We start from the raw sequence: 23,954 nt of genomic DNA on the forward strand, positions 1-23,954 counted from the left end.
TCTGATATCACACACCAAATATCAGCTCTAGCTATTGATTCAGAGGAGAAAAGTGAACACACCCCCTGGCAGCCATGTTTTTTGACGAATCGGAATAATTTGAACAATCTTGGTAGAGGGTCACCATCTGTGTAAAAATTAGTTTAAAATCGGGCTTGCAGTTTCAGACAAGATTTTTAAAGTTTCCACTATATACATATAGGGAAAAGTAACCACACCCTCTGGTGGCCAAGTTTTTTTGATGAATCAAAATAATTCGAACAATCTAGGTACAGGGTCACACAAGGACAGTTTTTGTGTAGAATTATTTTGAAATCTGGTTAGCAGTTTCACACAAGATTTTTAGTTTCCACTTTATATATATAGGGAAAAGTGACCACGCCCTCTAGCAGCCAGGTTTTTTGATGAATCAAAATAATTTGAACAGGATCACGCAAGGACCATTTGTGTAAAATTATTCTAAAATCAGGTCAGCAGTTTCACACAAGAAGATTTTTAAAGTTTCCCCTATATACATATAGGGAAGCCCGCCCGCTTAGCTCAGTAGGGAGAGCGTTGGTCTACAGATTGCAGGGTCGTGAGTTCGATCCCCGGGCGGGGCTTATGTTCTCCGTGACGATTTGATAAAAGACATTGTGTCTGCAATCATTCGTCCTCCACCTCTGATTCATGTGGGGAAGTTGGCAGTTACTTGCGGAGAACAGGTTTGTACTGGTACAGAACCCAGGAACACTGGTTAGGTTAAGTGCCCGCCGTTACATGACTGAAATACTGTTGAAAAACGGCGTTAAACCCAAAATAAACAAACAAACAAACATAGGGAAAAGTGACCACACCCTCTAGCGGCCATCGGTATAATTAAACAATCTTGGTAGAGGCTGATATGACCTTTTGTGTGAAATTATTTCAAAATCAGACCATCGGTTTAGGAGGATGTCGTTTCATCAAAATCCAATCATTGGTTTTGGAGGAGATGTCGTTTAAAACACAAATGTTGACGACTTGACGCCGAACACAGCATGAACACAATACCTCACCATGAGCACTTTATGCTCGGGTAAGCTTAAAAAAATACAGTTATTTTATTCTTTCAGTATTTTATTCATTATAAACATCCTCAAACAAAATATTTTCAGCAACAGTACATACATTGTGGGTTGCCTGCAGTATTGTTGCAAAACGATATCTATATGTAAGTATCAAACAATAAATATTTCTTTCATAAATGTGACCACTCTGATGAATGTTGGTCCAAGCACTATTTTAGTTTCACATTTATCACACATAGTCCCACTTCACTTGGTAATTATTTGTTAAAATGTCTCCTAGAGAGAATTACAATCAACCGCTCCAGCTGGCCAAGAAATTTACGACTACATCTTTTAATTTTGCATCGTTGGCTTCACTGATCATTCCTTGTTCACGAATTTCCTTCAGGAGGTCTGTCTGGGATGTGCGAATGTGTGCGAGGAAGTCTTCCTCAAAGGCTGTGATTTTTGATGGGTCGATTTTGTCAAGGTAGCCACGGACACCGGCATAAATACTTGCAACTTGTTCTTCAATAGCCATTGGCACTGAAATTAAAGCGATAAAGATGGCTAACACTGAACAAATTCTAAATTTTTTAAACAATTTAAATGCAATATATCTAATGTTTAATGCTTTTCTACAGCAAAATTTCATGTGAACACTATTAAAGTTATAAGACTTCAGCAAAGTGATTATATTCAGTTGAGTAAAACAATCATCTTTCAGAAAGCCAGATTGTTTCCTTCCTCATATGAAAGAATTCTAGATCCCTTTCTGGGTTTCTAACCAACTGGTGTGAAGAAAGCCATACCAAGTCAGTAACATCTTTTTCTGTATTGGTGGATTTTCAAGCTGCACAATGTCACATGACAGCTTTCAAGCTTAAAATGGTGGATGAAGACTCTCAGAAAATATTAGAAGCAATGACATGCATCAATGTAGAACCACAACCTTTCTGTATAATTATGCAGCTTTATACCATAAAGAATTCAACATCCTAAACAACCCAACAGCTATGTAGGGCAGGAGATTTGGAAACCACTTTGCCCCACTGTGTAGAGATTACACTATCTGAAAGTCCTTACCATACTGTCCTTGTTTCAATAATTCTGTGAGACGTACACCACGGTTGAGGAGGTTCTGTGTGGCCTGATCCAAGTCAGAGCCGAACTGGGCGAAAGCTGCTACTTCTCTGTACTGGGCCAATTCCAGTTTCATGGAACCAGCAACCTACAAGTTGAAAAAGAGTATTCATGATTTCAATATTTTTAACATTTCAACTGGTCAAAGTTAAAGATTATGCAAATAAATTTTCTTGCTAATTTTATTTCAAATTCCAACTTTCTATTGTTTCAACCCCATTTTTCATCAGTACTTTAGTTACAAGGCAGTCACTAAACCTAACCATTCTTATGTAGCTTCCTTCAGTATTTGCATGTTCTAAACAAGAGTGCCAGACTGTCACAAAATACGACCAGCGGTTGAAAACTGCTCGACTTGGGAGAGCGGACAAGGCTGAATTCGCAGTTTTTCGAGTAATTCAAGGGCCATAATCCCGAAGTGCCTGGGGCAATTTGGGTGGTTATCGAACTTGGCTGATATATTATGCCCACAAACATTGTCAGCAAGTTTGGTGAAGATTGGATGAAAACTGGCCGACCTAAAAAGCAGACATGCTTTGGACGCCGCCCGCCATGTGTGTTTACTTTTTTATACGCCCGCTCTTTCAGAGACAGGCGTATAAAAAGTAGCAATCATACAGAACAGTTTGCCCACAAAACACGCAGCCAAGAGTTTGCGCTCCTTCTCTTACAACTCAAATTACAAACAATATGATGAGTCCAGTGTGTGGTGTTTTACACCTGGCACACTGAAGAACCATTGGAGTTTCAGGAATTTGAGTCTTCTATTAACAACCTTCTCAGTTTTCCAGCTGAGCTATGAATAAGCTTACAAATTTAATCATTAGTAAGACCATAAACTTTTGTTCAGTGATGCAAATTTTCTTCATGCAAGCAAGACTAACCTGTTTCATAGCTTTGGTCTGGGCAGCTGCGCCTACACGGCTGACAGACAATCCTACATTAATGGCTGGTCGAATACCCTTGTAAAACAACTCGTTCTCCAAGAAAATCTGTCCATCTGTAATGGAGATCACATTGGTTGGGATGTAAGCCGACACGTCACCAGCCTGGGTCTCAATGACTGGGAGAGCAGTGAGGGAGCCACCACCGTGATCGTCATTCATTTTAGCAGCACGCTCCAAAAGACGAGAGTGGAGATAGAATACATCACCTGGGTAAGCCTCTCTACCTGGGGGTCTCTTCAACAACAGAGACATCTGTCTGTAAGCCACGGCCTGAAATATTAGTTACATTGTCATTAATCTGATTTCAATAGGGTATTATAGCAAAAGAATTGTACAATTTCAACTTTTGGAAACCTTTTGGCAAGAAGAATTTTGTCAATTTAATATGTATATTAAAACAAAGGCTTGTCAGTTAGAGAATTTGGATGAAACTGTTGCACTGGAAGGTTTAAATGAAATATTATCAACAAGATGGGAGAATTTTCAGCCTTTAATAACCGCTCACCAATTCTGAAAGTTTTTTGGATCTTTTTGCCTTTTTTCTGTAACAGTGGGTCATTAACCTAACCAGTATTCCTTTGTTCTGCATCAGTACCAACCTGTTCTCTAAAAGTAACTGCCAACTTCACATAAATCAGAGGCGGAGAACAAATACCTTGCTTTGTCAGCAAACGTGCAATCCAAACTTTGGCCAATCCAAATCCATACTTAGCTAATCCGGCCATCAATTCTGTCCGGATATCCCTGTGCCTTTGCCTTTACAGTAAGAACTCTTTTCCTCAGGATTTAAGCAAGAACTTTCAATAAGGAACAAACCTGTTTTGACAAGTCATCATAAATGATGAGGGCATGTCTGCCGTTGTCCCTGAAGTATTCACCCATAGCACAGCCAGAGTATGGAGCCAGGTACTGAAGAGGGGCAGCATCAGAGGCTGTGGCAGCTACAACAGTTGTGTATTTCATGGTATCTGAAATATCAAGATTTGGAGATAATCTGTAAATCATGAAATCCTATACACTAAATCATTTTAATAGCATATTCTTTTTCAGCATGTTTGTACGACTTCCTTTTTGTTTTACAGCAGGGGTTGTTTACTGACCCCAACCATTCCGTTTAGAAATTTCTCTCAATGGCTGTTTTACCCTAAAACTGACACATGACATTGAGATTTTTCCACCATTTGCCCAAGTACCCAGACATTTTTTCCCTCAAAATAATGAATGAAGGCTGCTTTCCATAGTAGAAACTGGATTTGTGCCCAGTGGACAGTCCCTCATTCTGTACAGCCATATATGTTATTTGCTATCAATGCAGGACTAAATAATGCACTTTTGTAAACATGGATGGCTTTGGGCATGGATACTACAAAACATTCCAAAAACACAGGACGTGACATTTGATAAGGGAACTAGCCTTAAAAAGATATAATGAACCCTGCAATCTTTAAACCAAAATTCAACAGCCCAGTCACAATAGGGCAAGCATTATAACCCCAATTGCCCTTAAATTCCTGGCCCAAAACTTCACATCTTCAACAATATGACCTGTTCAAACACACCTTTTTTAGATGTGTGGCACAAACTTTTAGACCCATGATACATACCTTTTACAAGTCAAAGACTGTAGCTATTATTGTACTGAATGAAATCCCAACTAAAACTGATGTGTGCAACTTCACATCTGGTTAATAGTCCTACTTGGTTCCATGACTCGGGTCAATTACTTTTTTTAGACTTGTGCAACACAAACTTTCAAGTCCTTTATGCATATTTTGGGGGATTTTGAGGCCATTTTAGTCAAGGGTTATTGCTCTCATCTGAGTAGAGTCCCAAATAAAAACCCACAGGTGCACAGTTTCGGTGCTAAATAAGTCCTATATTTTTTTTGATGACTACAGGTCAAATACATTTTGAGATATGCGAGTCACTAACTTTGGTGATGATAACTATTCTTTCGAGTCCGGCCTACAAATGACAAATAGCCCTGAATTGTGGTTACATTACTGGTTTCAGGTTAAAGATCCTCATTTCCAGCAGCTTTTACGTTCAATAGCATTAGCCAATCCTTTCAAAAACACCCTAGCTATTCATTGCTTTACATCCTGATCAGTCCTGTATGTTGTCAACTTCATATTTATCGCATCATTTACTTTGATAAAGCATCACATCAAAGAGATAAATTAATTTCTGTATCTTTCCAAGTCATTTAAGCATTGGTGTGCCTTCGGCTATTTTATCTTGATCAGTGTAAAGTTGTCAGCATGGAACTCTGAACGTTTACTTTATTCAAACATCACATCAAGATAGTCTGTGGATTGAACTGACCTATTTCAGACAATTTGATTTTTTTTAGTCCCTGCGTCTTCAATCTTTATGAATATGAAATAATAAACTTTAGCACTGCAAAACAACTGAACAAATTCACATGGGACATAAATGTACACATACCACCAGGGCTCTTGTTTGCTTTTTGGGACTGGGGCCAGGGTCCATGCAAGGGGTGAATTTTGCATGATTAAAAAAAAAACATTTCTTTGGAGGGGGTATTTTAGTAAAAACCAAAAGCTACAAGAAATGCAAACAAATACAAACATTCTTTTCAATTTTACTGACCCAAATCTGATTTCTGTTAATTATAAACTCTGCTGTATGAATTCTGCCAATAAACATTATTTTATGGGACTGAAAACAGCAAGTATACTTGCGCTAAAATCTGCCCAGATCAGACCGCAGTAAGTATGAAGTGCCTTTTACAATACATGGTGCTTATGGGTCAATGTCATCCCTCTGTCGGCTCGCCATGTCTTTTTTCTGAGTTTTTTTTAAAATGGGGGCGGGTGGGGGATATTTCTATTTTGAAGAGAGAATGGAGGGGGTTATTTGGTCCCAAATTTTGCCAATCAAGAGCCCTGACCATGAATAGGCATATACCTTCTGCAGTTCTGCTGAAACATGTTTTCATAAGAAACTAGTACACTACGTAACCACAAATTTTTTGTGTGTACATTACTGAAATATCATGTTCACAGAGAGGAGGGGCTTATTTTGCGAACATTTTGAGCCATCGTATTATTTTATCTTGATCAGTGTAAAGATGTCAGCATAAAATCTGAACGTTTACTTTGTTTAAACATCACATCAAGATGCACTCTGGACAAGACCAATTTCATTCAGACAAAGGAAAGTTCTTGCTTTTTTTCCATAACTGCTTTAGACAATCTTTATCTTGATCAGTGTAAAGTTGTCAGCATGAAACTCTGAACGTTTACTTTGTTTAAACATCACATCAAGATACACTCAGGACATGACCAATTTCTTTCAGACAAGTTTTTTCCATACCTGCGTCTGACAATCTTTTCACAATCTGTGCAACTGTGGACCTCTTCTGACCAATAGCAACATAAATACAGTACAGTTTCTTCTTCTCGTCTTGCCCTTCATTGAAACGCTTCTGGTTGATGATTGTATCGATAGCAATGGCAGTTTTACTGTATAAAAACAAAACCAGGCAAAATGTAATATGAACATTTTCTTTCATCGCTATGATATAGACAGTAGTCACTTAATGTCAGCATTTCTGGATTGTGTACCGGTACCATCTTGTTCTAACAAACTGAAATAATTTCTGCATTTTCTTCTGTGAAAACATCTTTCAACAAATTTTTTGTCAAGTTGACATGAACAAAATGTAACAAACAAATGGAAATGGAACATCAGATACATATATAATTAGATGCACTCAGACTAATTGATTCGGTGAGTAAGGTATCATCCAAAATGGTTCAGCGTGGTACATGGTTTGTCATCATTGTGCATAAAGGTCGTAAATGATGGGAATGACTTTAACATGACAGTCATTCATTATAAAATGGCAGTTAAACTTTTGTAATAGGAGAGTAAAAAATTACTCTGAAAATGCCTCATATCATTCCTTTGTCAACTTGCCTTCTTCAAAGTAAATTTTCATTTTCATAGCCTAGGACTTCATCGAGCATTAAATTCTTCTTACTTGCCTACCTTGTTCCTTTTACAAGATGTAATTAATAATATTTGACAATTTCTTAATTTATTGATCCACACGCTTTATGCAAAATGAATGATCCAGACTCGAGGAGTATTTTCACTTTTTCTTACACAATGAAAATGCACAAATGAATATTTAAAGTAAGATAGAATACCCAGTCTGTCTGTCACCATAGATCAATTCTCTCTGTCCACGACCAATTGGTACAAGACTGTCGACAGCTTTGATTCCAGTCTGCATGGGTTCCTTTACTGAAATTCTTGGGATGATACCTGGGGCTTTTGTTCCAACACGGGCTCTCGTTTTGCAATTCAGTGGACCCTAAAAAATGTAGACATGGCCGGCTTATAACACATAGTATTAGAAATTCCAACAAGAGCACCGCCTTTCGGGTGATGACGCTCATCTGATTTTTTTTGTATAATAGAAAAATTGTCCTACCAATGATTTTCTAAGTCAAAAAAGGGCCATAATTCTTGCAAAAAGCAGGATGGAGTTATATTTCTTGATGTACAGAGTCAGCTTATGATGGTGAAGTTCAGAACAACTGTTGCAAGTTTCAAAGCAATAGCATGAATAGTTTAGAAGAAAAGCTGACCTAAACATAAAACTTAACCAAAAAATTTGATATTTTCCAAGTCCAAAAGGGGCCATAATTATTGCAAAAAGCAGGACAGAGTTATGTTTCTTGCTGTACATGGTCAGCTTATGATGGTGAACAAGTTTAAAGCAATACCTTTGACAGTTTATAAGAAAAGCTGACCTAAACATAAAACTTAACCAAGAAATCTGATTTTCTAAGTCCAAAAGGCACAATAATTCTTGAAACAAGAGGGCCATGATGGCCCTGCATCGCTCACCTGAGTACCATTGCTCAAAATGATACGATCGTTTCAAACCAATCTCATTAGGAGCTGCTAAGGTGTATTCATTTAGATAAAAAATAAAGGGAGGTAATTTGTTATAAATTCAGTCAATATGTATCTTCACTGATTGTCCATGTCCATCTGTTGACATAAATGAAATTTCAGATCAGTATCTTCATTAGTTATGGAGAAATACCCATTTTGATTTGAAATAACGACAGGTTATTTGACATAAAATCAGCCCATAGTTATCTACCCTGATTGTCTCAGTCCAACTAATGACAATAATGAAATTTCAAATAAGTCCTATAAGGACTTACTGATATAAATCCATTTTGATTACAATCAGGGGAGGTAATCAGATATAAAATAACTCTGGAACCTACGATTGGATCTGACAGATTTATCATGGAATCCAAGATTTATTGTTGTTGAAGATATTTTGGAAGTTTGTATCAAATCAAACCATAAATGAAGTCTCCATATGGCTGCAAAAGCCAAAATAGCAAATTCTGGACCTTTAAGGGGCCATAACTCTGGAACCCATGATGAAATCTGGCCAGTTCAAGAAAGGAACCAATATCTTGTGGTGATACAAGTTGTGTGCAAGTTTGGTTAAAATCATGTCATAAATGAAGCTGCTATTGGGCAGACAAGGTCAAACTAGCTAATTTTGGCCCTTTCAGGGGCCATAACTTTTAAACCCATTATGGGATTTGGCCAGTTCAAGAAAGGAACCGAGATCTTATGGTGACACAAGTTTTTTGCAAGTCTGATTAAATTCAAATCATTAATGAAGCTGCTATTGTGCAGACAAGGTCAAAATAGCTAATTTTGGCCCTTTCAGGGGCCATCACTCTAGAACCCATGATGGAATCTGGCCAGTTCAAGAAAAGAACCAAGATCTTATGGTGATACAAGTTGTGTGCAAGTTTGGTTAAAATAAAATCATAAATGAAGCTGTTATTGTGCAGACAAGGTCAAAATAGCTTATTCTGGCCCTTTCAGGGGCCATAACTCTGGAACCCATGATGGAATCTGGCCAGTTCAAAAAAGGAACCAAGATCTTATGGTGATACAAGTTGTGTGTAAGTTTGGTAAAAATCAAATCATAAATAAAGCTGCTATTGTGCAGACAAGGTCAAAATAGCTAATTTTGGCCCTTTCAGTGGTCATAACTCTGGAACCCATAACGGGATCTGGCCAGTTCAAGAAAGGAACCGAGATCTTATGGTGATACAAGTTGTGTGCAAGTCTGGTTAAAATAAAATCATAAATGAAACCACTATCGTGCAGACAAGAAATTGTTGACGGACGCACAGACGACGGACGAATGGTGATCACAAAAGCTCACCATGTCACTATGTGACAGGTGAGCTTAAAAGCAGGATGGAGTTACGTTTCTTGATGTACAGGGTCAGCGTATGATGGTGAACAACTGTTGCAAGTTTCAAAGCAATAGCTTTGATAGTTTAGGAGAAAAGTTGACCTAAACATACAACTTAACCAAGAAATCTGCTAAACTTAACCAAGAAATCTGCTATTTTCTAAGTCCAACAAGGGCCATAATTCTTGCAAAAAGCAGGATGGAGTTACGTTTCTTGCCGTACAGGGTCAGCTATTGATGGTCAACAAAGTGTTGCAAGTTTCAAAGCAATACCTTTGATAGTTCAGGAGAAAAACTGACCTAAACATAAAACTTAACCAGGCAAAGCTGATGCCGACACCGTCCAAGTGATGACAATAACTCACAATTTTTTTTCCAAAAATCAGATGAGCTAAATATAACTAGAAGATGCTTTTGTAGAAAAAAGCACATCTCCCCCAATACAAAGTAGTAATACCCAATAGGTCAGAAGCGAAAATCAAGGAGACACTGATGCTTGGCTTAGTGACTGATATATGCATTAGCAATCATCTACTTGGTATGTCCAATATCATCCGTTGAAGCTTTAAGATTCTGGGAAAAGTGGTTCTTAATGTTCTGGCCCCTGTGACCACGACCTTTTATGTGGTGACCCAAAAATCAATATGGGTCATCTACTCTGCTTGTAAAAACATCCTATGAATATTCAACATTCTTGATCAAGTGGTTCTCAAGTCATAGATCGGACATGAAGTGTGGCGGACGGACAGGGCAAAAAACTGTTATAACAATCATTCACTTCAAAGGAAGATCATAAACATGTGACCACTTTGTGTTACTTTTAGTCCAGGCAGCTCACACAAAACATGCTTGCTTGTTTGTTTGTTTTGGGTTAAGCACCATTTTTCAACAGAGTTTCAGTCATGTAGCAGTAGGCAGTTAACCTATTCAGTGTTCCTGGATTCTGTACCAGTATTAACATATTCTCTGTAAATAACTGCTAACCTGAGGAGATTGAAATGGCTCCGGACACAGTATCTACTAATCAAATTGTCATGGAGAATATAATGCAAACAAAACATCCTGTCTCCATTTTGTTACAAAGCAAGATAAAGATTATGTATACACAACTCAAACCAGTTACCTTGCCATCAATAGGGTTTCCCAAAGCGTCTACAACTCTGCCGAGCACTTCCAAACCCACAGGCACATCTACAATGGCTCCTGTTCTCTTTACAACATCACCTTCTTTGATAAGTTTGTCATTACCAAATACCACAACACCAACATTGTCAGGCTCCAAGTTCAAAGCCATACCCTGTCAAAAGGTAAAAATTTTAATCAAACACAAGTAACATTTATGTAAACTTAAACACAAGTTGTTTTTTTTTAAATGCACCATTCACCATTTCTATAGGATTATAGTTCTAAACCACGATGATGACTAAACTGTCCAATTTATTTTTTGAAGTAAAAAAGCTCACCTTTTATGCAATGTTGGGCGGTTAAAACCAGCCCCGGTTTTAACCAGCGGTTTTAACCGGTTAAAACCACCCCAGTCAATACTCCCTGAAGTGGTAAATACTGGTTGATTGGTCAGTACTGGTCAATAAGTCAACACTGACTGTTAAGATATTTTGCAAAGTTTATGAACAATTAAATTACGACTGTTTTAGAGCATTCAGGACTCAATTATGGTGAATGCAGGCATTATTATTTAGTAAAAACAACCTAATCAATACTCCTAAATTGGTCAGAAGTGATCAACTGGTCAATACTGGTTGAATTTTTACTGGTCATTGAACATATTGTGTTAGATTAGATTACAAAGATGTATTATTTCTCTACAAAAATAATACAATAAGTGGAAAAACTGCTAATTTAACTGAACTTAACTAATTTTGTAAAAAGTATTTCATAAACTATAGCAGAAAGTGTTTGATTCACAAGTGACAAATCTAATTCATTTTACTGGTATAAATGATTTAATGAAAAATTACTGTAAACACCTGGACCATTTTATGGAAGTGGTTTGTGTTTTGATAGCAATTGTCACAGTGCCTAACTGACACCATGTCTTACAATATACAATAGGTATGTTGCTGACCTGTTTATCTAGTCACTAATTAATTAGCTGTCATGATCAATAACCCCGCTGTACTGTTCTCAATGCTGGAACATGGTAATTAGTTTTATGTGGAGGAAATAATAATTTCATTTCTGGTACTTTTAATTTTTTTAAATGACAAGAATTTTCTTACTCTTAGACCACTTGAGAATTCCACCATTTCTTCTGCCTGGATATTTTTGAGTCCATATACACGTGCAATACCATCACCAATGGTCAATACACGTCCAGTTTCTTCAAGATTTGCCTGTGTTGACTGGCCTAAAATTCTCTCTTCCAAGATGGAGGACACCTCAGCACCTTTATAAAAAGATTAGATGATCAGGAACATGGAAATACCAAAATTTTTCATTTGTCTATTGACAGGAAATATTCAGATAAAAATGGCCATAAATTTTCTGAAAATCATCAAACCAAATGCTGATGATATGCACAGAAGTCTTGGCACTTGGCACCAAGCTGTGGTGGAAATCCGCCTAATATTATAAGTGGCCAAAACAACATAAAATTTGATGAACCCATTAAAAGGCCACAATTCAGCGGAAAGTCATCAAGCCAGAAAATGTTGACAATACAAATAACTAGGCTTGGAAATGACCATTCTTTAATACAAAGTTTGATGAAAATCCTTCCAGTGGTATTAGAGGAGCTACATGGACAAACTTTGTGACAGACAGCATGACTGAATCTGTACATCTTACCCACTACACGTGGGAGATATATTATTCAGTTATTTGAAGGACTTTTAAGCTTCATTTTATCTGTGTCTATTCAAAAGAAAACTATTAATACTGCATAAAAATTCTCTATTTACCTCCACTTTTTTGAGATGCCAATTTGGCTTGTGAAGTTGTCAAGTTCCTAGCTGCAACACTCCCAGCTCCCAGGGCATGGCGGCACACCTACAATCACATATATACTAAATGTAACACAGCAGTTCAATCATTTCAATCTTCCTTCTTCAACACAATCTAATCATTCTAATGACTATAGACAAAAGCAGTGTTTTTTTCCAGAACCTAAAAAGGGCATAGTGTTGTCGGATCAAAAGGGCACTGTTCAGCAGGCAGTAGCAACAAAAAGGGCAATCATTTCAACTTTCATTTATTATAGTCAGATCTTCATTATAAATTTCATTCACAAAATCAACAGAAACAATCTCTTAACCCTTTCCCACATGGATACGTTTATCACCGTATCTATCGATTACCGAACAGAAACGTATTGACCCGAGTCTATCGGTTCCCCGATAGAAACGTATTATACCGATTAACGGCCATTTGAACAGAATCGTTTTATCCCGTGTCTCATAATCAATCGCTTTATTTTCGTTCTTTTCCTAAAGAAACAAATTCCGGATGTTTACTAACTCAAAATATGGGATTTCGTCATCATTATTTACGTACAAGATCATGTGGTTACTATTTAAATTTATCGAGTACTTTGCAAAGAAAGACACCGGGGTTTTTTCCTACATGTGCACGACGCTACGTCATGGAAAATTACTGAGAAAACTGCTTGCAACTGGCCGGTTCACGGGCTTTCCTCGTTCTAAAAATAACACCCATTTAACATCAAAGTATTTTTAAATGTGTTAGGTCATGAAGGTCACGCGTGATACATGCGGATTTCCCCTAAACAACAATTTGTGTATACGATGGCTTGGAATTTATGGCCTTACATAACGGGAAGTGTTAATCAAAACAGAAGGACCGCGGCTTTCAAATATTTTATGACACCCCAAGAGTTAATTGCTGCGGAAGTCACCCGTGATGTACCGACGTTTGATCATCAAAATATTACGTAATATTATCTTAAAATTTTTAATTTTTAGCACAAGAATACTGTAGTCGGTTACGAGTCTCGATCTCAGCGATCTTTTTGCACTTTCAGAAATTTTATGATCCGTTATTTTTGTAGTGTTATTCAGTTTGATGGTTGTTTTTTTATATAAATACTTACCGATTCCGATTCGAAGATAAGTCTATTAACTATAAATCAAACTTTCAAACATCAAAATGAAATTGTATATGAATTTCAATGTGAAAGTAATCCAAAACAGAATTTTATGCCTAAAAATATATATTCCCGTACTTTAACACTTTATATCTTCGAAACTCAAAGAGAAACTACAATAAATTTTGTATCATCGGAAAGAGAATTTAAATTGCTACAAACTTTATATTGACAAAAATAATGTCAAACTTACAGAAAATATTAAAATAATGACATTTTTAACATAAGTGTGTGTAATCATAAAATAATGCCAACACCTCTGTTCAGATAAGACAGTCACCTTTATCAGCCATATACCGATTATTGATTATTGATTATCACTTATCAGTGTTATGTAAAAGAGGTTACTTTGGCTTCTGTTCTGTGTGGTAAAGGGTTAAAATCAATATGTCTTTCAGAGCTCGGCTCCTGATAAGCTTTTGGTGCAACTGGTAAATAATTGGGTATTTACCAACCATTTTTTGTCTGAATTGGGTATTAGAAATCTGAATTGGGAAAAATAAAATTATTACCAAGGCTTTTCGAAAGTAATTGGGTAATTGCTAAAACTAATTGGGTATTTCACCAATCTTGCAAAAACATTTTTTTCTTGCATAAACTATTTATTTTTTCTTTTGGCTAAGTTGCACTGGATGAAACATGCTTTATACTGTTACAGTATATATCACAAGGCAGTCTGAAAGACAGCTAAATCCCCCGCCACTGCTATGGATAGTGAAAGGGTATTTCCTTTGGTTTTAGCTGTGACCTTGACCTTGAACTGACATGGCTGACTCATGAATTCTGCACAACGTCTTGATGAGGTGATCATTTGACCAAAGTTTCATGAAAATCCTTCAAGGAGTTTAGGAGATACAGAGCTGAAACCTTTGACCTTCAGTTGTGACCTTGACCTTGAGTTGACATGGCTGACTCATGAGTTCTTGATGAGGAGATCATTTGACCCAAGTTTGATGAAAATCCTTCAAGGGGTTAAGGAGATACAGAGTGGACACCAAATGGAAGGCTCAAACCTTCGACCCTTAGTTGTGACCTTGACCTTGAGCTAGCATGGTTGACTCATAATTTCTGCACATCGTTCTGATGAGGTAATCATCTGACCCAAGTTTTATAAATTCCTTCAAGGGGTTTAGGAGATATAGAGCGGACACGAAATGGAAGGCTCAAACCTTTGACCTTCAGTTGTGACCTTGACCTTGAGCCGACATGGCTGACTCATAAGTTCTGCACATCGCCTTGATGAGGTGATCGTTTGACCAAAGTTTGATGAAAATCCTTCAAGGGGTTTAGGAGATATAGAGCGGACACAAAATGGAAGGTTCAAACCTTTGACCCTAAGTTGTGACCTTGACCTTGAGCCGGCATTATTGACTCATGGGTTCTGCACATCGTCTTGATGAGGTGATCATTTGACCCAAGTTTTATAAAATTCCTTCAAGGGGTTTAAGAGATATAGAGCGGACACAAAATGGAAGGCTCAAACCTTTGACCTTGAGTTGTGACCTTGACCTTGAACCGACAAGGCTGACTCATGGGTTCTGCACATCGTCTTGATGAGGTGATCATTTGACCCAAGTTTCATGAAAATCCTTCAAGGGGTTTAGGAGATATGGACCGGACACGATTTTGTTACGGACGGAAGGACGGACGGACGCAGACCATTCCTATAATCCCTCCGCCACGGCAGGGGATTAATAAACCAGGTCTGACTATTTTTCTACATGTACATACCTGTAAGGCTGTAAGCAAGGTAAACATGTGTATTTTAAATTTACAGTTCTAATTATGTGTAACTTTAACCAAGGATTTTTTTCTCCAATTATTCAATGTTTTCTGGGATACTGGGCGGGGAGGATAATCTAGGAATTAATTTATTATGGCCCAACGTATAACCAGTCTGTTGTCTAGCGTTAAAAGTCTCATTCCCATTTTATAATATGGAAAATTTGATACGCAAGTGATTTTCAACAAATTGGGTATTCTGAATTTTAGTTTTGTTTCAGTATGCACACTGTATGAATTCTATTGGGTTTTCTGCAACTTAATTAAATTGCTTAAATATGCAAATACGCAGCTTAGGCATAAAAAAAAAATATGTTTGTTTCCTGTAACATGCTGAAAAAAATGGGGATCGGTAGGTAGGGAATTTTTTTTTTTTTTTTAATTTTTTTTTTAGTAGGTGTCAGAACATTTCAGTGTTTAGTAACCTTATTATCGCCAATTAACTGCATAATCAGGCCTCAACCTTAACTTTTTTCAGCAGTTGCCAGCAGGTTCACCAACTGCTAAAATCTAGTTGACCTGCTCAGACTTTAGTGGACCTCCAATTCTATCTCATAAATTGTGATGCTGTAAACGTCATAACTTCATATGACTCAAAGAAACAGGACTTATTTCTAAATAATTAAAAATGGAAGACAGTAGCAATCTGTTATCCCGAAAAATAATTATTTTGAAAAGTGTCCCAAAATATGGACACAATCAGCACCAGTGTTGAAAGTGAAAAAAACAAAAAAAACATCAACAATTATCGGTAATCATTCTGATGATAAACTAAGTAATTGGCCTCGTTTTCATCATCAATTAACACCCCCTCAAAGAGCTAAAAGAAGTGTGTCGGTTATTGTGGCATCTGCAGTGGAGATCAAAGCGGTATAGTTTCCACGAGATTGTCATTGTATTACGTCATGTTTTCGCGCCATGTGACACATCACTGTCTGATCGTCCTTTCTCGATTCCTTTAATTGTTGAGAAGAAATCAGTAAAAAAGTTTTTTCTTTAATTTTTTAAAAGCGAATGTGCAATATCCCGAATAAACTGACATGTAAATGTGTCAGACCGTGAACGATGCTGACCTATTTGCCCTCAAGAAATTTACATTATTGTTTGAGAAGAATATCTAACAAAGTGTTGTGTCAAAAAATATATGTACGAAGACTCATTTAAAACTTATTAAAAATCGCAACGACATCATACTGCCTCATTTTAAAACCACATTTCTATTTACGTTCATGAGGTCACGTAACCTATTCATTATTTAAGATTTTTTAATTGTGTTTTTTGTATTTTCTGGTCAAAAGTCTGAATTTTATTACCATAGTATGTACCGTTTATTTACTTTAAAAAGGAAATAAATAATCAAGATCGCGCTGTTTGAAATTTTACAAAACATTATATGAAAATTTGATCGTTTTAAAAGAATTTTGCCTACATTCCTGTCGATATCTTATTAAAATTATTATAGAATTCAAACTGTATTAGTTCTCAAGCGGTGTTGAATATCTGAAGCGATTATATTAAAAAATGAATGCACTATGCGCGTTTTTTTGTGTCAAAAGTAAATTAAGTATTACGATACGGATAGGGCGCACGTGCTGTGGAATGGAAAATTACCAGCATGACGTTTTGATAGTTTTACGATTCGCGGGTAAATTCCAGTCAATCCAGGTAATTTTGCCTGATGTAATTACTCAATTTGGTAAAGTTACCACGTAAAAACCACTCACCCGATCGGTGGAGTAGTCCATTCGTGCTATCCTGACTTTAACTCGCCAATGCTTATAACTGTAGAATGCCGTACTAAGGCAAAATCAACTTTCGTTTTGTGAATTCGCCGATATGGATACGATCCCCCACCCCCCACCACCCCTATTTTTTCACTTTTAAGGGTTTTATTTTATTTGCAGACCGTGACTGAAAATTGGTTGACCGTCGGTCTACCCAACTTTTGATAGTGGACCTGCCGACATTTTTGGTTGCGTCGGTCCAACGGTCCACCGCTAAGGTCGAGGCCTGTAAATTAAATTACTAATCAAATAAAATTGTTGAAAATTTGCTCCCGCCTTTCAATAACAGATGTTGTTCATACAAGTTTTTTTTCTACACCGATTCCTTTTGTTCAGTAAACATTGTGTTACAGACAAAGTTCATAGTTTTGCAGACAGACATAGCCGTTTTTGCCAATTAGAGATTTTCGGGGCCACAATTAATCTTTTGTCGCAAATGGCTCAAGTGCAACCGACAGCGTGACCCCTGAACAAGTGGTACAAACATGATAATAGACTGCTCTTCTACGAATTGTTTAGCAATTAACGTTTACACCTTGATCAATAAACACCTTTCATAATGAAGTACTAAATACAAACCGCGAGATAACCACGTGTCAGTCGGCGCGTGGCGTGATTGACATCTGTCAGTAGCTAATTAGTATATGACGCTCCGCCTACTGCCATACTTCCGCTTGTGGCGGCGAACAGTATTGAAATTCACCGAGATTTTGATTGACAAGGGGCAGAACTTTTGAACTCGATATGCATCAAAGAAAACTTCTCGATTTTCGCGGGTGAAAACCGGGAACCTCGAGTCTACCGACAAACAGGCTTTTCGCCATGTTGTTTCATGTCGACAGAACCAGGAACGTTCGTGACTATGCGCGACGAGGTCGGGTACAACTAAATTATCCCTATAATCAATAAAGATATGATCAGAATCTCGAATTTCAGCCCATAAAAAAATTGCGGTCGGCGGTAAAAACTTACGGTCGGTCGGGTTACAGGAAACAAACATATTTTTTTTTTAGGCCTTATCTGGAGCTCAGGTCTTTTGTTCAATTCCGATTGGCACTGAAATGTTGAATCAGAAATCAATCACTTGCCTAAATTCAGGTGTATTACATAAGGCGTGGCAATACCTTTTCTGTAACAAGGTATCATTCCTATTTTACATCATCCTAACGAACTCCCAAGAGCGGTAATAGGACCTGAATTTTTATAGAGCATTTTGCAGTGCACATTCCTTCCATTTTGGACACCATGAAAGATTTTTTTATGTTTGACTTTGCCAATTATTATATACACTTTTAGAATGTCTTAGCAGGCTGACAGCTAGCACAGAAGGAACATTTATCAGTAAAAAAAAAATCATTCGAAAAAAACTTTTTTCAAAATTTCATGCATGAGGGAAATGCAATTTTGATCGAAATATTGACATTATCTACATCTGTATAACCAACAAACGTTTTCAGCGCTGTCAGAGAAACAATTGTTAGAGCAATTAAGTATATTACAGCATTAAGGATAACATGGTGTAATAGCCATATTTCATATCTTGTAACTGGATGGTAATATTTTAATGAAATTTGGTCACTTTAACCCTTTACCACACAGAACAGAAGCCAAAGTAACCTCTTTTACATAATACTGATAAGTGATAATCAATAATCAATAATCGGTATATGGCTGATAAAGGTGACTGTCTTATCTGAACAGAGGTGTTTGGCATTATTTTGTGATTACACACACTTATGTTAAAATGTCATTATTTTAATATTTTCTGTAAGTTTGACATTATTTTTGTCAATATAAAGTTTATAGCAATTTAAATTCTCTTTCCGATGATACAAAATTTATTGTAGTTTCTCTTTGAGTTTCGAAGATATAAAGTGTTAAAGTACGGGAATATATATTTTTAGGCATAAAATTCTGTTTTGGATTACTTTCAAATTGAAATTCATATACAATTTCATTTTGATGCTTGAAAGTTTGATTTATAGTTAATAGACTTATCTTCCGAATCGGAATCGGTAAGTAATTATATAAAAAAAAGACGACCATCAAACTGAATAACACTACAAAAATAACGGATCATAAAATTTCTGAAAGTGCAAAAAGATCGCTGAGATCGAGACTCGTAACCGACTACAGTATTCTTTGCTAAAAATTAAAAATTTTACGATAATATTACGTAATATTTTGATGATCAAACGTCGGTACATCACGGGTGACTTCCGCAGCAATTAACTCTTGGGGTGTCATAAAATATTTGAAAGCCGCGGTCCTTCTGTTTTGATTAACACTTCCCGTTATGTAAGGCCATAAATTCCAAGCCATCGTATACACAAATTGTTGTTTAGGGGAAATCCGCATGTATCACGCGTGACCTTCATGACCTAACACATTTAAAAATACTTTGATGTTAAATGGGTGTTATTTTTAGAACGAGGAAAGCCCGCGAACCGGCTTTCTTTGCAAAGTACTCGATAAATTTAAATAGTAACCACATGATCTTGTACGTAAATAATGATGACGAAATCCCATATTTTGAGTTAGTAAACATCCGGAATTTGTTTCTTTAGGAAAAGAACGAAAATAAAGCGATTGATTATGAGACACGGGATAAAACGATTCTGTTCAAATGGCCGTTAATCGGTATAATACGTTTCTATCGGGGAACCGATAGACTCGGGTCAATACGTTTCTGTTCGGTAATCGATAGATACGGTGATAAACGTATCCGTGTGGGAAAGGGTTAAAGACATTCAAAATTAAAAACTTTTCACGGAGAGATTTTTTGAATTTTATCATTTTTGGGGGAGATAATCGGTATTGAAGTTAACATTGATGCCTATGTGTAATATATAATTTCTTTGATTATGAGAATCTGAGCTTGAGTTTCGAGAAAATTTTGCGGTAGAAAGCTGCATTATATGATTCTGATACAAATATCAAAAAGAAATCTAAAATTCCCCGTAGGGAAAAGGAGAAAATTATTTTTTTTCTAGTTTTCAGGGGACATACACAGCATGCCCATTCACGCACTGCAGTACGTGAATCACGTACAAAATATCAAATGCACGCATAAAAATCATTTGTTGGGGGTACATGCACGCAGAGATTCGGAACTCCAGTTCAGCTGCAAAATCGCTGTTTATTTCATAGCGCACTTGCCAATTGTTTGGTATGGTCTAAAACGCAGATCCGGTCCACAAACGTTATAATTTCGTTTCCATCACCAAATTCTCGGCGTAATTGTCAGCTGTATAGAGGGTTTGGTAAATGTTTTAGTCGGACGTCACACGGGTCGTGTGCAAAAAAAGAATGGATACGAAACGCAAAAAGGCATTTTAGCTTTAATAAACTCAGCAAAAGGTTAACAGTATTTTATTTTTCGATATTTAACTGCAATTTTGATACACATTGCATATCTGTAATAGTTTGGGCATTTATTATTGATGGACGAATTTTACCAGTCTTCAGTTGACTGTATGTTATTTCGGACGAATAGTGTTCCGTTCACGAAATTGGGAATACATGAACCTTGCTGAAAACTTATTTATATTTAGTATAATATAGGGAGGGGTCTTTTGATTCAGAATTTCCTATCTTAACTTTGGAAAAAACATTTTACATTTTCTAAAATTATCTCATCTGTTATACCCACCCACGAGAGTTCTGTATGAAAAAAAAAAACAAAAAGAAACATTTAATATACAAATTTCAGTAGTTAAATAGAAAATTTTCAGATCTGCCATGTAGTGTACCCCCAAATTTTGAAGTGTACCCCTATTTTGCAAAAGCAGGGGGTACATGTACCCTCAACTTTAAAAATGAGTGGGCATGCTGATACAGTGATTTTTTTACTTTTTTGGGCAACAGCCCATGCCTTTTCAATTGGGAATTTTTAGCGCGATAAACTTCAAAGTTGGGAAAAATTAACAAACCTTAATAAAGAAATCGTTTTGAAAAGTTTTATTTTAAGGTAAATTTATTTCATTCAAATATGCACTGAGGTTGAACAGACAGGACAAACAGGCTATTTTCTGATGTCACAGGATCTTATGGCTCAGATAGCTTAGGGTCACCATGAGCTTCTGTTGATTTCTGGGGGTCATTTTGTGGGGACTCGGATTTCTTGGACAGATCACTTTGCTTTTCTGATGTTTGATTTGAATTTTTAACTCTTTAACTTTACCAAAAGATGTTCGAATGTCCGGAGTACCGTTGGCGTGTTTAAGTTTTATTTTCTTATTATAATATTTGGAATTATGGTCATTTTTCGATAATTTAGGTAAGTTTCTAAACAATTTTCTTTCCGACTCATTTTGACGCATGAAAAAGCATTTAGCGACCGTGATGAAAGTCATACTAAATGCTGTACTATGCCGTGACCCGTTTTATGTAAACAACGCGCTTCGAGTTGGCAACAAAATTCTGCGAATAAACCATAATTAGAGTCGGAATTTTTATGATTATTTGCATCGTTTTAGTTCAACTTTCACAAGAAATCAATCTAATTGGGAAAATTCATCTCGTTTTGGGGAATTTTTAAGTATTTTTTGGGAATTTTGACCATTTTTGTCAATTGGGAAGACGCCGAATTTCGGAGTCAAATCGGCGCAAAAAAAATCACTGACATAACTCATGAAAAAACAAAATTATCAGGGGAGGTAATCTAAAGGAAATTTTTGAGAACTTCTGTCACTGTATAACTTGTCAATATGCACCTTATTTATATCGTTTGACATTTTTAAAGGTTACATTATCAAGTTGTATATACGCTTTTGGTGAAATTAAGGCCTATTATAGGTCGTCATCCTTAAAAGTAGAAGATAAAAGGGCAGTATGCTACAGTTAAAATAGGACAGGATGGAAGAATTACATAGTGACCACCGCCAGCCTCTGTGTAAAGATACTGATGCGGGGAGAGATTCCAGAGACAGATTATTAAAACTATTGCAAGAAAAAAGCTCATAATACCAAATCTACCAACCTTAACATGAAGAATAAATACAAGATAAAATATAAAGAGTTTGAAAAGGCAACTGGAAATTTTAACTAACGCCTACAATCAAGTCTATCTATCTATCTTCCGTAGACGTCAAACCCCTTGTGGGAACGTAGACGTTTTGCGCGTCAAAATCATAAAGAGAAAGAATATAGTGATAAAAATTTAGCGTGGAAGAAACTAAAAAAATAACTTTGGTGATACAAAAAGGTTAAAACTCGAGTTTGCAGGATAACTAGGGCGAGGCATGTTCAAGGCTGCAAACTGCAGCACTGAACTGCTCTAGGGTAGGGAGCTGGGCGACACTGGGGGGAAGTTGGTTCCAATGGTACACTGTTCTCGGAAAATAAGAAAACTTGTAACTTGTAAACAAGTGACGGCAATAGCTCATAGATTTTTTCCAAAAAATCTGACAAGCTAAAAAAATTTTATCTTCTTTTCTTCAAACAGTTTTTGACTAATAATTTAAACTTTGTTTTATGCATCATCCAATCAACCGGTATGTTTTCAATGATCAAATTAATATTTGATGACCTTCATGGGGTACAAGTCTAGACCCACTAGTTTTTGTGTAAATTTAAACTTTCTGACGATGTCGAACAAATGGTTCACACTGCAAATATATTTTGCAATGTTTATCTATCGAATGGGAACCCAAAAAGACATCAGTGGACGCGTAGATTTAAACTGACGGTGTCATAGAAACCAAGTGGGTGGGGTAACTGTAGATACTGTATTCTGTTTTGTTCCGTCAGTTAACGGTGCATTAAAATTTTTGAAAAATTAATCCGGGATAAATTGCATTACACTCCATCTAACAAAGCTTCACCCTTTGTCTTAAAACAAATGCCACGAAAGCACGGACAATGTGCCTTATTCGCAGGGTCAACTCACAAGGGCACCGGCACATCAACTTTATTGCTTAATTTCCAAGTAACTACGTAAAAACTGCACTACTGCTGAAAGCAAACTCTTAATGCAAATGCCTGTTACCTTAGGTGCAGCCCTTGGGAGCTGTCTTATCAATGATGTTGCTACTCGTGCCGTTAACATTTCAGCGGTGTTCCTTCTTCTTAGACCGCTATGGCCGCCTGTGAGAATGTCCGTGCGTTGCAAGGTGTGGGACCCGAACTTTAGAATGTACTAAATCCCGTCATGTCGGAATGAGTTTACCGTTTGGGACCCGTGTAGAATCAACCACATCGCATGGAAAGGTAGATCATCATTTTTTTTGTACGAAATCGAAGACAATATAAACCTGAAATAGCAAATACTGATCAGTTTTGTAAAAATAGTGTAAATATAGTGTCGTTTAACTGTAAAAACGTAAGAACTAGTGTGCATAGCATCAATGATTTGTTTAAGCTTTCAGATCTGATACTTCTTCAGGAGACATGGTTGTTTCAATGTAATACTCACGAACTTGGTGAAATTAGAAAAGACGTCTGCTTTGCAGCCAAAGGAGTGAGGTATTTGACTCTAGTGAGGTATTTGACTCAGACCTTGGTTACTCTATCTTCCGTCGCGACCGTATCAAGCAGGCAGGCGGAGCCCCTGGGTCTTCATTGCAATTAGAAACTGTATAACAGCCCAAGAAATGCCCGAACTTCAGTCCGAGTGTAAGGACCTTTGGGTAAAGTTAGACCTGGTAGGTAATAAGTCCCTAGTTATTGGTGCTTATTACAAGCCACATGAATTAGACAATGACAGTTTCGCAGAATTTACTAAGTCCATTGAAAAGGTCAATAAAAAGTTTTCAAATGTCTGGGTGGCTGGGGATCTTAACCTCACAAAAATGGACTGGGATACCAGCAGCCCATCCCCTGAATGTAAGCACCCTACCTTCTACCGTCAGGTTATTGAAACATTTAATG

General features: G+C 36.9%; 1 protein-coding gene across 1 annotated transcript; it reads right to left on the reverse strand.

Annotated features, from left to right (window-relative positions):
* Positions 1 to 1,077: 1,077 nt before the first annotated feature.
* Positions 1,078 to 23,232, reverse strand: LOC123566672 (ATP synthase subunit alpha, mitochondrial-like). The gene is made up of 10 exons (XM_045360976.2): positions 23,074 to 23,232; positions 12,317 to 12,404; positions 11,636 to 11,802; positions 10,519 to 10,692; positions 7,297 to 7,463; positions 6,458 to 6,606; positions 3,935 to 4,086; positions 3,056 to 3,388; positions 2,115 to 2,259; positions 1,078 to 1,574 (listed from the first exon to the last, which is right to left on the reverse strand). Exons 1-10 carry the CDS (start codon positions 23,131 to 23,133, stop codon positions 1,342 to 1,344), a joined length of 1,668 nt encoding a protein of 555 aa, XP_045216911.1. The 5' UTR covers positions 23,134 to 23,232; the 3' UTR covers positions 1,078 to 1,341.
* Positions 23,233 to 23,954: the final 722 nt, after the last annotated feature.

Source organism: Mercenaria mercenaria, chromosome 8, assembly GCF_021730395.1.
Source record: "Mercenaria mercenaria strain notata chromosome 8, MADL_Memer_1, whole genome shotgun sequence".
Classification (NCBI taxonomy): Eukaryota; Metazoa; Mollusca; class Bivalvia; order Venerida; family Veneridae; genus Mercenaria; species Mercenaria mercenaria.

Coding starts and splice junctions, on each gene's coding strand:
- LOC123566672 (XM_045360976.2), bottom strand. CDS start 23,133: ATGTTAACGGCACGAGTAGCAACATCATTGATAAGACAGCTCCCAAGG. Junction 4,087..6,457: donor GAAAAGATTGTCAGACGCAG/GTATGGAAAAAA, acceptor TTGATATTTCAG/ATACCATGAAATACACAACT. Junction 2,260..3,055: donor AGACCAAAGCTATGAAACAG/GTTAGTCTTGCT, acceptor TTCAACTTGTAG/GTTGCTGGTTCCATGAAACT.